The sequence below is a fragment of the Convolutriloba macropyga genome, chromosome 1 (assembly GCF_964194025.1).
Source record: "Convolutriloba macropyga chromosome 1, txConMacr16.3, whole genome shotgun sequence".
Lineage (NCBI taxonomy): Eukaryota > Metazoa > Xenacoelomorpha > Acoela > Convolutidae > Convolutriloba > Convolutriloba macropyga.
This window is the reverse complement of record NC_134468.1, coordinates 15,855,903-15,869,647: the sequence shown is the minus strand read 5'-3', so window position 1 is coordinate 15,869,647 and position 13,745 is coordinate 15,855,903. Positions and strand designations below refer to the sequence as shown.

Sequence of the window (13,745 nt, the reverse complement as noted above, 5' to 3'; positions counted from 1 at the left end):
TAACAAGGAGTCTTTTTCAGCATATTTAGTCTGGCGAGTAATAGGTGACCTGATTTGCGGTATTTGCCCTATTACATTTTCACTTAATTAGTGGGATGCGTGCGTTTTCTATGATGAATTCAATAGTTTTGGAATGTCTAATTGGAGTACTAGTAGGTTGTATACATTTTAGGGGCTAAGTTGATACATTGACAATTGATACGTTTGAGTATGAAGTTGAGTTGTTTCTGTTGTAAACACCATATAGTAAATGAAAAGTTATTTAATGCACGGAGAGTGTTTGTATTTATTTGTAAAAGAGACATTCATCAAGTTATCACGAGTTTCCTGTTTACAACTTTAGCAATTCATCTTCAGATCAATTGAAGAACAAGTTAGACCATAATACAGGTATTAGCGTAGTAGTAGTACTAGTAGAAACTAGTATTAATAATGCATGATCTTATGGCGGAACCAACTCACCAAAGGCTTGCAGAACAACGTATTACTATTTGCTCCGTATAATTTTTGTAAATTTCAGAGACCTTTGTCAATTTGGATAATTGAAGTTCTCAAATAAACAAAATTTTATGCTCACAATTTTGCAAAGTAACCTAAATACGTTGAACTTCGTCGAATTTCGTGCTAACTTCTCATGCTCGAAGTAGCTTGAATAATTAAACGAAAGCATGCTTTTTGGTAAAATTTTTGGTTATAAAATATAAAATTTATATTTAAAAGTTAATTTCCAAGTTTTTCAGAATACTCCTTGGGATTTAAAATCCCCAACGTCGCCTAGACACCAAATGGTGCCCACTAGACCAAAAAGGTCACCGCCGGTCATTATGCGCGACCCATGTCGTGATTTTCAAGGTCACCGGAAGAAACGGATATCGTATTCGCCTCTTAGCGACATTCCACTACATCCTGGAATGCTAAAAGGTCAAAGTAGTCCACAAAGTTTGCGCGCAAGTTGCGACGGTAGAGGTCACTATTTTCAAGTCAATGGATATGATTACATAGAGCGTGACTCACATTGTTGAAATATGATCGGAGAAGTGGATTAGAAATTGGGGTATGTTTGTAGAAAATATTGCGGAGTTTGATATGGGTGCGCTTAAAGTAACCGCTCAGCACGGTAGTTATAGTGAGGTGATTTTTTGAAAATAATGCTTACTTGCGCCTAACTTTTTTTTAGGGCTCTATCCCATTATAGCCCCCCTCTCTCGTTCTAAGTGAGATTTTAACTGTACGGCTCTTCCCCCAAACTACTATATTTAAACCATATTTTTGAGAGGGGGGGGGGGCTATCACGGGAAAAACTCATTTTAACGCTGTGTTAGAATGGTCAGTGTTTTCACTAACTCATTAGACAACCTCTAATCAATTCAGTTGTTTAATTTTTAATTATGCGATCTTCAATTTCTTTTGCGTTTGGAAAATGGGATCTATTCTGTTTCAGCTCCCCCAGCTTAGGGAGCATAATTTTTTTATGACCCCCCGGCGCACATGCTATTTGCTTACATAGTAACGTGCTATATAACAACATATAGCTTGTAACTGGGGTCATAAAAAACACTGGGGGGGGGGGGGGGGGGACAGAATAGATCCGGAAAATGTTACGCAGCCTACAAAATTGGAAGTTGGTAAACCCTTGATTTTCTAGCTGTTAATGAGACATTTCATATCTGTTTACTCTAGTAAAACACCAAGTTCATATTAAGCAAATTAGTTGTTTGTTCTAAATTCTTTTGTAGAAGGACTTTTTGATGTTTGTTTGAGAAACTAGGTTTAACTGGAGCTCGGTTTGGTTTAGAGCCTTCCTTCATAGACAGAAAATATAAATGATCGATCAATTTCCTTTTGGCGGCATTTCAGTTTTTCTTTGAACAAATCTGTTCTGCGCATTTTGGTAAAATATTTGATTATTATTTTGTTCAAATATTGTTTAAACGATCAAAGCTGTTATATTGAATTAACTGACAGAGCAACAGTTTTTCAGAATTTTGGTTGACTGATTTTTATGTTGGGCTTGATTTGTGTTGATCATTTACTATAACAATTGGAGACCTGTTCTCTTTTTCCCTTATATATGGCCATCTGTAATTCATTTTGGTCTACAGTGATGATATAATATCTAATATGATATGACTATCTATTATTGATATTTAGAGGGCAAAGAAATAAATGGTATGTGTTTGTTGAAATCGCTATAGTCCCACCTCTCATTAGTTAGTAAACCATTATCACTGCTAAATTTTACTCACTTTGTTCACTCAGGCAAATGAAAACAAAAATTTGGATCGCGAGGGAAAAGGAAACAGGCTCATAACCTGTTTTTAAATTTGATTCAATAAATTTTGAGGGTTTATTGTTTTTTTAAATGTTTCAGCCGCACCCCGATGACGAATATAATGGCCCAATGTTAGTAGACACCAACATTGTCTACCCGACGAACGGCCATGCCAATGGTCATGACAGCTCCTCACATCCGGTCCCCTTCGTAGAGACGAGTGTTCTCAATTCAGGTGACTTCCAGGAGCGCACAAATGTGCACGTTGAGAGGTACCTGGACGAACATAGAAGAGTGGAAGAGGTCCAGTCCAGATATGATGACTACAGTTCCTCAAGGATCCACCACGTTCCTGGACAGTCTGTCCCGTATGAGAACCACTATCCCCAGCCAACACTCGACGTGGAATACGGACATTTCGAAGGCAATGGAATTTATGGTGAATTAATTTACATTGTTCACATTAAAAATATGAGCAGTTTTGTAACTGCGACTGCAAAACATCTGGCCGATTTTAATGTGCATCTGTTGCACGCGGCTTAGGCTTCAAAAATCTTTTGAATAATGGTTTTCTCTTGTTTTTAGCAACTTTTCTGGCTGTGTTGGCCTTTTAAAGCGACGTATCTATATATTAATTCAGTGTCGACATAAAAGGCACCATGTTTAAGCTCCTAATCTTTACATGTTTTAACGGCCCCTAAACATGCTTTTCGGCAAAAAGCGACTGGCAACAGTCGGATTCGAACCGGGGTCCGTGAGTTAAGAGGCAAAAGCGCAATGAGTTGAGCTAAGAAACAGATGAGCCCTGTATTTATCGGGATTTTTGTCCATTAACGTCGCATCCGTTTCCACTTTCTCCAATTCCCTCCTTTTTTCACAATTTTTTGTGCTCCATGCCTTTCTCCTGTCACTATCTGTCTTCTATCAATCTACATATTAAAAATAATTCGAATACCTATACCACCATGTTTAAGCTCCTAATCGTCACATGTTTTAAGGCCTCTTAAATATACATCAAAGCGTTTTGATTCGCATGTATTTTGAAAAAGGTCAATGACTGAAAACTTGGCCTTGCCAAAAAGTAAATGACCGAAAAGTTACCTATGCCGTACAGGTCAATGACTGAATACTGAATGTGAAAATGGTTCATTTTTGGAAAAGCTGCCTATGAACGAAAAGCTGTCATTGTCAAAAAGTCAGTGACCGAAAAGTAATTTATGCAATAAAGGTCAATGAATGGATAGCCGCGGATGTTTTTAATCGGAGCTTTTTGCGCTGAATGTTTGCGTGACCAATTTTTAAAAAATCTTTTGCTTCTTTTGTTTTCAGTTTTGCTTGATCGCAGTCTCATTAAAAGTTTTGAACAACTGAAGTTTAAATAACTGAATCTTTTGTTGCCAGTTTTTTTTCAAAAAATAGGCTGTGAAGAATTCGGTCTTTTTCTTTTTTTACTTTCGAAGGAAGATCTTTTCTCTTCGGTTTCTTTCTTTCTTTGCTCCTTCTTTTTCTTTTTATTTTCTCCTTCGTTTGTTTTGTTTTTGGTTATATTTCTTTTTCTCTGTCTCTTCTGCTTTTTATCTTTCCTTTCACTTTCTTTTCTTTCTTTTTTCCTTTCTTTATCTCTCCTTTTCTTTTGCTTTTCTCTCTTTCTCTCTTTTCTGTCGTTCTGCTTTTTTTTCTGTTTTTTTCTGTACTTGTCTGCGTTTCTTTTCTTTTTTTTTATTCTTTCTTTTCTCCTTTTAGTTTCTTAATGGGTTTTCTCTTTTTCATTCCTCTCTTTAGCTTGTCGTTCTTTCCTTTTTCCTTTCTATTTGTTTTCTGTCTTACTGTACTCTTTCTTTGCTTTTCTTTTTGTTTTCTCTTTTCTGTTGTTTTCTGCCTTTTTTCTCATCCTTTCTCTCTTTTGTTCCTATTTAGCTTCTCTCTTTATTGTCTCGCTCACTTTTCTGTCTTTCTTTTCTCTTGCTTTTCTCTGTCTTTTCTGTTTTTAGTTTTTCTTTTCCCTCATTTCTTTCTGATAGTTTTTTCTTTCTAATTTAGTTTTTTGTTTTTCTTTTCTGTCTCTCTCGTTCTCTTTTTTTCTCTGTTTTTTCTGTTTTCTTCTCTCTTTTTTGCTTTCTGTCGTTTTCCTTTTTCTTTTCTGTATTTCATTTCTCTCTTTTCTCTATTTCTTTTGTCTTTTTTTCTGTTTTTTTTCTGCCTTTATTTGTTTTCATTCGTTTTCTCTTTCGTTCCTCTGTCGTTTCTTTATTTTATCGTTCTTTTCTCTTTCCTTTCTGTTCTTCTTTTTTCTACCGCTCTTCTGTGTTTTTTCTGTCTTTCTTTTCTCTCTTGATTTCTTTTTCTTTTATCTTGCGTTTCTCTTTCCTGTCTTTCAATTTTGTCTCTTTTCTCTCTTTCTTTTAACTCTTTCCTTTCTGTTCTTTTTTCCTTTCTTTTCTCATTTGTTTCTTTCTGCTCCTTCTTTCTCTTCTTTCTCTCCTTTCGCCTTTTCTCTCTCTCTCTCTCCTGTTTTTCTCGCTTACTTTTTTCTTGCTTTTCTCTTTTCTTGCTTTTCTGTCTTTTGTCTCTTTTCTGTCTTTCGTTTCTCGATTTATTTTCTCTCTTTTGTTTGTCTTTCTTTTCTCTTTCTGTTCTGTCCTTTTTTTCTTTTCCCTCCTTTCTCTCTTGCTCTTCTTTTCGTTTGTTTTTCTTTCTTTGTTTCATTTGTCTTTTTTGACTTTTTCCTCTTTCGTCCACCCATCTTTTCTCTCTATTTTGTTTTTTTTGGTCATTTTTTCTCTCGTTTTATCTTGCTTTTCTCTCTTTCTCTTCCTTTCTTTTCTGTCTTTTTTCTCTTTCTTTTGTCTTTTCTGTCTTTCTTTTCTCTCTTTTTCTTCTGTTCTGTTTTGCTGCCCTTTTTCTTTTTTCTGTATTTCCTTTGTCTTCTGTCTCGTTTCGCCCTTTCGTTTATTTCTTTTTTCATTCCTTTCTGTCTTTTCTTTTTTCTGTTGTCTCTCCCTCCATATCTTGTTTCTTCTCTTTTTACGCTCCTTAAAAATGCAGCCTAAGGTATTACATGCGTTACGCTACGACACCACGTAGAATTTCGTTATCTGTACAAGTCTTAGCGCTCCCTATTTGTAAGGGTCAGCAAAGCCGAAAAAAGTTGAACACAAAATTGCTGGGACTTGGAGGTATTATGCTAAACCAAACACATCGGTAACGTAACGTAATACCTATGGCTGTTGAACGAGGTGCATGTGTTCCAGCCCGAGGTGGTAGAATTAAAATGAATTTTAAAACTTCTATTTTTCAAATGATCTTGTTATACTTTTGCGGGCCTGCTAGTTTTTCATTATTTTTCTGACCTGTCAATTTTCTGCGCGATTTTATAACGCACTTAATCGTTCACAATAAAGTATTTAAGGTTTTGCTGATTCGAGTTGTTTCGAGTGAACTATTCAATATAATTTCATTACACTACCCATTAACAGATTGGACTCTAATTTTGGAAGCGCTTGAAAATATATACATTAGACGACTTGTTTTGGGCTTTCATTGTTTTCGCTCTGTGGCCAAACAGCATTGTTTCAAATCATTGGTTAGACGGACAATAGGGGTCTATTATCAAAATAATGAGACTGTTGCCGCATCGCCCCATAAGTTATTTGGTAACGTCAAAAGTAAACTGGCACCCTATAGCTTTACGAAATGAAGCTCAATCAATTTTTGCCCTTTAATTCAACGAAATTGTGATCCAACTTCGATAACAATTTTTACTCAATTGGTCACTTACACTAGTGGTATTGCTTAAATGCTAAATTGAGATAATAAACAGCGGTTTACCAAATACCACAATGTAAAATTGATGAAATAAGAAATTGTCCCAAAATGTAATATGTTTTCAATTAACGCTGAGTATGCATTTTAAAAAAGAAACCCTTGAGAGACAAAATATCTGAATAAATTGCTCTAAGTTCTGGAAAATGTTAAAAGTATTTACGCAGAAAACCAAGATACAAGTTTACCAGTTTTCCGTATAAAAGCAATAAGGTGAGTTCTGCTCGAAATCTGTTCAACTTGATCATGTGTTCATCATTTTAAACCAGTAATTGCATTGTGACTTAAAGAGCTTTATGATCAAGATGAAGGAATAGGCTTTAAGTGGAACTCAACTTATTGCTTTTTCCGGAGAACTGGGGAACTTCTATCTGGATTTTCTCCGTGTTTTTAACATTTTCCAGAATTTAGAGCAGTTAAAATTCTATCAAATATGACTCGATTCATTAAAATTTTAAGGCGAACGAAAATCGGAAAGTAATTGAAAATTTTTTTCAAAATCAGACAGTTTACTATGTATTTTGCTATTTGACCGCTTAATTTTGCTAACTAGTGTTGTTCGTAAAACTAGTGTCAAAAATCTTTTTGACGTTTATTGTAGTTGTAAAAAGTTTTTACGACACTCAGGACATTAGGCAATCCAGGTTGTTAAATTTTGTTGAATTCATCTTTTCTGTGGTTTTCATATTCTTTTCAAGTCTCCACCCAAATCACAGCTCCAATTTTTGACTATTCACTGCTTTTTATGGTACATATAAATTTTTTTGTATATTTGAAAAGCCCATTGTGTTCAATTGAGTGCATTCGATAATGAGCAAGTCTTTTAAAATCAATCTGTGTAATAAATTTTCAAGTTTGAATCTCACGTCGTTTGCAACTTGGTTTGAATTGACCAACTCTTAATTAAATTTGTGGGTAATTGTTTCAAATTTTTAATTGCATCAGACTGCTCAAGTTGAATGAGTTTTTAATGGCTGTCTTTTGTTTTCTGCAAGTCACTGTGTATTATTTACGAGGCATGCACAAATTGTTAGCCTGGCCAGAACAATGTTAGCTGGCAATCATGAAATACACGCCGTTAAGTTTTTTTTCTCTAAAAAAATCATTCGATAAATAAAATAAAATGATGATCCAAAAGCTGCAGGAACAAGCCTGTCAAGGTCCCTGAAGTTTGCAATACAAGTAATGGTTTATAAGATATCTCTTATAGCTTTTAATGATTTTAACTCATGTTTGTCAAATTGTCCAAACAATCATTGACCATTTTTAAACAGAACGCAGTAAATTTGAGTCGTTTGATCAAGTTTCGAATATTTTTTTTCGAATTTGATGGATAACTTAAGCACCTCATGCAAGATTGCATTGTTGAAGCCATCGATTGTAACTTGGCGTTGGGCTGATTTTATCTTCCTGTTTTTGTTTTAGACCCTCGTCTGCAAAGAACCTACTCGCAGCCCCACCCTGTCAACCATTTCCAGTTCCCACCCACACAACCCATAGAGTACTCACAAGCTACAACTTTAGATCACTTCGAAGCTAAAAACCGACAATTCTTTGCTCATCCAGATATGATCAATCGACAAAATTCGACCAGTTCAACAAACCCCATGATCATCTCACAACCTACTCAAACATTCCTCCCACCCCCAGTTGTTTTGCGGCGCATGCACTCGCAACCACCCCTACCACCGCGACTTGACATTCGAAGGGGTTCCAGTTTTAGTGGTCCGATGTACGACAATATGAGTAGCCGGAACCGTAACTCGGGCTACAGTTCCATAAACAGGAACCTGAATTCTCCCCAGAAACAGAACTTTAAAAAGGACAAGGACAAGTCCTCGAAAACGCTATCTAATTTATACAAGTTGATCTCCAAATCGGGTTCGAGTTCCAAGTCCTCGCAACGTGGCTCCAAATCGTCTCAAAAGAAGCCCAGATTGGATGACGCACAGCACCAGAGAGCCCGCAGCGAGCCCATGGAGTCCTTGACTATTGTGAATCATCAACCAAACTTTGGACTAAACATGAATAATTTTGACATTAATCAGGCCTCGTCAATGAGAAACGATCCCAGCTTTGCAGTGGGATCAAAGCAAATGCTAACATTTCGATCCCCCGGTCAGGTTCGAACCGTGGCCTCTGGTGCTCTGAACAACGGGAATGGCAACAGTCCTTTGTCATCCCCGAGCAAAATGTCTGCACCCAAATCACCCCCGCATATCATGCTCCCAAACAGCGGTGACTCCTTTGAAGCTGGCGGTGGAGGTGTCCCACGAGAGTACCACGTTTGAAATCATTGTTTTGTCTGATTTTTGGAGAAAAATGGTGACGAATGTCAAAAAATAGTGGTAAAACACTGCCTAAACAAATCACACAAAACATTCTTTTCTACCTTAACTTTTCCGTTTGTCAGGTTCATTGGTGCACGCGATTACCACATTTAGTTCCCTCAAAAAACTTTCAAAACTTGTCTCAGTTTGCTGGGGTTTAATATGACTGGGAAAGTGTTGTTTTAGATTACTTGGGTGTGAAAATGTTACAGCTTTACCAAATGTGCGCTTAGATTACCTCTTTCTGTCTCTTTCTCTCTACCTTAATCTGTTGTCTCACAACTCAAAGATTTAATTATGTCATACATATTCAATTTGCCTTGCGCGATATATTTTATGTCAGATATAATTTGTATGGATGTAAGAAATGTTTCTTTTACTTTCTTTTTAAAATGATTTGGAGAAATAAAATAGTTATTTCTGTAACCCTGATAAGACCATATAGAAACAATAGTTATCTAGTAATTGTTCAATTTTTTTTTCAAAATAGTAGGGATATTAATGCTAGGCGAGCTTTTTCTTCTGTTAAATGTTAACTTTTGGTTCACGAGATCTTACAGCCTAGTTTTTTTCAAAGAAAAAGTCTTGGAGTAGATTGAAGAGGAAATTTTGCAGTTCCTTAATTTTTACTAAAGAAATTTGATTTAAGTTACAAGTATAATGTGGCTGCTTTAAAATCCGAAAAAGGAATTGATCGAACGAAAAATTTTAAACAGACAAGCCATTTTATGTAGAAAATCCAGATAGCAATTTGCCAGATTTCTGTGAGCAGCAATTTCAGTCCAACCTGATATCTGTTCACCTTGATCAAAGTCTACATCATTTGAAGCAAGATCTTCCATTGCGAATTCAAGAATCTTAGGACCAAGTTGACCTCATTTCAGGTGGCACTGAAGTTACTGCAGCTTACGGAAAACTGGCAGTATGTTATCTGGATTTCCCTCATAAGGAATGTCAGTTTATCTGAATTTGTACATATTACACTTCTTATCGTTTTTAGTCGGTTAATATTTAAAATATTGAATTTCATGTAAGAAATAATGGAAAATTAATTCAACTGAACTCCATCTTTTGCTAAAATTAACTGATAAATTATCATTTGGACATCGTGTTTTAAAAATTGTTCTAAGTTGATGCACGAAGCAACAATTTGAAGGACTGTGGATCTCTTTAAATGATAAAATAACAGACAGCAGGTGCTCTTCAGAAAACTAAAATTTGAAAATGTCATTTTTGTTTCAAATTTTTTGGGCTATGAAGCCCAATTTGATTATAATGTCAACTTAAATTAACATCCGGTTGCTATTGCCAAAGCTGCAAAACCAACAATGAAACTTTTTTTAAAGCATTAAAAACTTCAAGTAATATGAAGAGCAGACTGTTCTAAACCCTGTTCTAGATGTTTTCAGTATCTTGCCAAAACAGCAATTGATTTCATAAATAGTGTTTCATCAAAACAGCAGTTATCTTGATAAATAATGTTTTTATATTTTTCGTTTTTTCAGATGGGACTTATCAGTCCAGTAAAAAGAAGTTTTCGTGAATTTTTTAAATATTTTCTTAACTCAGTATCAACTAAATTTTAATTCCAAAGTGGATTCTTTTCTTGCGCTTTGAAGGACAGTGGACAATTTTCTAAAGTACAAAGTTGAATTTTTAGTTTTTATCAAAACTTCCATTTTTTCATTATTGTCCGACCCTCTTGAGGGGGGAGGAACTATATACTCAAATGGGTTTTTTTTTGTTCCGTGAATTTTCGCCGCTCGATATATTCATCTAGAGAGTTGAGACTGGTATCATTAGTAAGCTCGTCCAGTAGAATATGGAATTAAAAAGATTTTTTTAATTTTCGTTTTCTACAGGGAGTTATCGAGGTTTAAACTTCTGAGAAAAGAGGAGTGAATTCACGTTGTTTTTATTCACATTTTGCGGAATTTTTGCCTAAATTTTCGTCAATTTTGCTAAAATTTGTTATAATTTTTAAGAATAGTGTCCTTGATTTTATTTTTGAAGACGAACAAGCATTGTTGATTGTTTTGATTTATTTTTTTGGTCAAAAAATCTGGATAAACATTTCAAAATTTAGCCTTTTTCATCAAAAACAGCACGAAATAATCTACTTTAGTCCACTTTGATTAAATTTGCCGACAGTACACCCCCAAACAACACTCATACAACCTTTGTAGACTCAGAGGGGGTCTATTTCTACTTCAGAGTCCGCTGAGAGTGCACTGTAGTTAAAACTTTGCCGTTTTTTGCTAACTTTACTCGTTGATTATCAAAAATGCAGAATTTATTTTGAGATTTCAACTAACAAATTATCTATATCTACAACATTCGAAAAATCAATGTTCCTAACGGACAATAAGTATAAGCAGGGCTAGTTTCGGGCAATTCTTTGACTGTTACAATCCAAAAAAAATCGGGTTGTAATCAGTCGGTCTTTTTTTTTAAAAAAAAAAGATTTTTTTTAATAATAATGAACAGAACATATCAAATCAAAGCTCAGGAGTGATAGGTCCAACCAATTCGTTTGCTAAGCAGCTCCAAGCTAATGCATTTGGATTTTTAATTGAAAGTTTATGGTCGTTTCTTTTTTTTTAAAATAATTGACTTTTCAATAAATAATGGCTTAATTAACTTTTCCTCTATTTTTTTCTTAATTTGTTCAACTTCCAGCTTAGTGTCAGCAAGGAAAGACTGCTTCTTCTTTCTACTGATTTAAAATTTATTCTCGGTTTCAGTTTTAAGCCTGAAGTTATTGTTTTATGGCTTTGATACTACAAGATTTCAGATTTTTGTTTGTTTTGATATTTGCCAGTTTTTCACGTTTTCTAGTTTTGTCACATTATCACATCATTGACAGTTCTCATGTCACCTTATTAGCATTCAGAATAAGGCACAATTGAACATATTAAAATCTTGAAAGATATACAAAATCGTTTTAACGGCCTCGACGCCTCTTTCTTGAAGAAATCAATTGAATTTTTTAATTTTGTCTCTAACTGTCATTTATACTTTGTCGTTTCGGTCGTATAAAATTTCCTGTATAGTGATAGCTTTCATTGGTTTTTCATGGAAGAATAGAAAAACCGATATTCTGATATTAGTAGATAGCTGGTGGCTTTCATGACTTTGAAAACAATCGTTTTCCAAAATTTAAAAAAAAAACTTTTTAACTTCGCAATTTTGTTCTTTTTATGTTTCTTTTTGTTACCTAATCTCGTTAGTTAATTACAGGTCAAATATGACATTATGGGTATCAAGGGATTAAAAGGGATTGGTGTCCCAAAATCTTTTTTTAAAGAATTTGTTATGACCTTACTGGCTTCGACACCGGTTTTTCACAAAAAAAGTAAAATAATTTGATTTTTGTCATATTTGACGTTCTTTTTGTAGATGCATGAAAAATTTTGTTTAATTACAGGTCTCGAGGGCTTCCTTTTCATGAATAAACGACCCTATTTAATTAGCTCTTTTTGTAATTAATGCCTTTCATGACATTGAATGTAATTTTGTTTCGAAAAAAAAAAGTATTACATACTTTAGCACTTGGCTTTTTTGTCTACTTGTTACCTAGTCTTACTAAAGAATGGCCACGTAATACATTATAGCTGTTTGAAGAAGGCGCAATCAAATATAATTTGATTGCCAAAATTTGGCTTGACAGTTTTGACAGCGTTTTCTGGCAAGTTTCAATTGAAATTTTGTTTGTTCTTTGTTGTTCTTTTTAGCCGCTTTAAAAAATGAATAAGGACAGGTCATAATGCCCTTCTATAGAAACAGTGGTAATCGTAAATTTGTGGTAATATTAATTGATTCCTAATGGTTTTTATTACTTTGAAGTTAACTGTTTCAAAAAAATAAGTTAATTTTTTTACTTTACTGTTTTTGTTCTTTTTTGTATAATTGTTACCAAACCTTTTTATGGACTGGTCGCATATATTTTCTGGTGATTTATAAGTTATTTTTGTTTAGTGTTAGGTTTATCTGACGGTATGTTGGCTTTGTTATTAAATTTAGTTTTTAAGAGGGACATTAATTTTTTGATGTAATTAATGTTTGTTGTTGTTGTTGTTTGATTTTGCTGTTCGTCCTGACTCGCTTTCTTAATATTGACATATTACAGCAATCTAATGCATCAATTTTTACTCCACTGAGTTATTCGCTGTGGAGGCTATCTTATCGTTCATACAGAATTTTTTGAAAAAGACTTGGGCGTTTTTTGGATTCGCAAAAAATAATTTTTGGGTTTTTCTATCTGTTCCTGATTTGGTAGACAATTATGCCAAAATTGTGGATGGGCGGGGTCGGAACCTTATGTGCCATCGCACATTACCGAGCCGCCTTGTTTGTTTCTATAAATTTAATTTTTCCACCGAATGCCTCCTGTTTTTATAATGATAGGGAATTTATTAAAGCTGCATTACTGCCTCTCTTGATGTTTTGTAAAGTCAGAACACCAAAAAGAGTAAGGTATAACGTATTGCCTGATTACCACAATAATTGTTAAATGGCTTCAACCTGAATCTTGCCTAAACCAAATTTTCAGCTGCTTTTTTTCTTTTTCTAGGCCAAATCAATTCGTAAGTTTCTCCATTTTTTCGCACTTGAATTCTTTTTGTACGCTGTCGACCTTCGTGCTCTACCTCAAAGTGATCATTTCTGACAGCGCCTGCAGTCTTATATGTAGCCGAAATTTTGGCAACCCGCAAAAATTATTGTTTTGTTTCCCTCTGAAAAGTTTTTATATTTTCATAATTCATAATAGCGCTCCTGGTATAAAACATCAACAACCTTATGTTTAACAGTTTTCAGGAAATTTATTGTAGTGAACCCCTTTTCAAGTTTGTTTTAAGATCCTTTGATGTTTACATTGTATGCAGTTACTTAATGCTACACATAATTTTCAAACCTCCGCTCTAGTACTATTTGCTAAATGCTTTTTGACACGTTTGAATAAGTAATAAAACAAATGCGTACATAACATTTTGACATAACGAATGGGTATACCTAATTTAGTAGAGGGCGCTAGTGGAAAAGATTTTTTTGCACATTAATTAATTTTTGCTTCAAATTAATTTTTTTACACAGAAACTTTAACAAATTCTTAAAAACAGTTGTATCAAGTTTATTGTACTGAGAGTTTGCAGCCTCATATGCAACAAAAACGTACTCAAAAACAATGTTATAAGATTTTTCATGTTTTTGAAGAGCTAAAAAGGTCAAAATTTAGTACAAAATTTTTCTTCAAAGCTTGATTGCCTTAGGTTGATTACTTTAGGAGTAATGAGATAAATAATTCAAAGAATATTTGGGGA

General features: G+C 34.4%; 1 protein-coding gene across 4 annotated transcripts in view; it reads left to right on the top strand.

Annotated features, from left to right (window-relative positions):
- The window catches only part of LOC142335548 (receptor tyrosine-protein kinase erbB-4-like), a 46,831-nt gene extending 38,028 nt beyond the window's left edge, over positions 1-8,803 (top strand). For 3 of the 4 annotated variants that reach the window (XM_075384088.1, XM_075384096.1, XM_075384104.1), the window contains 2 exons: positions 2,372-2,711; positions 7,520-8,803. In XM_075384088.1, coding sequence (XP_075240203.1) covers positions 2,372-2,711; positions 7,520-8,385 — 1,206 coding nt within the window. In that variant the 3' untranslated portion in view covers positions 8,386-8,803. Of the gene's footprint in view, positions 1-740; positions 1,065-2,371; positions 2,712-7,519 lie in introns of those variants that run through there. The other variant, XM_075384108.1, reaches the window with a different exon arrangement.
- Positions 8,804-13,745: the final 4,942 nt, after the last annotated feature.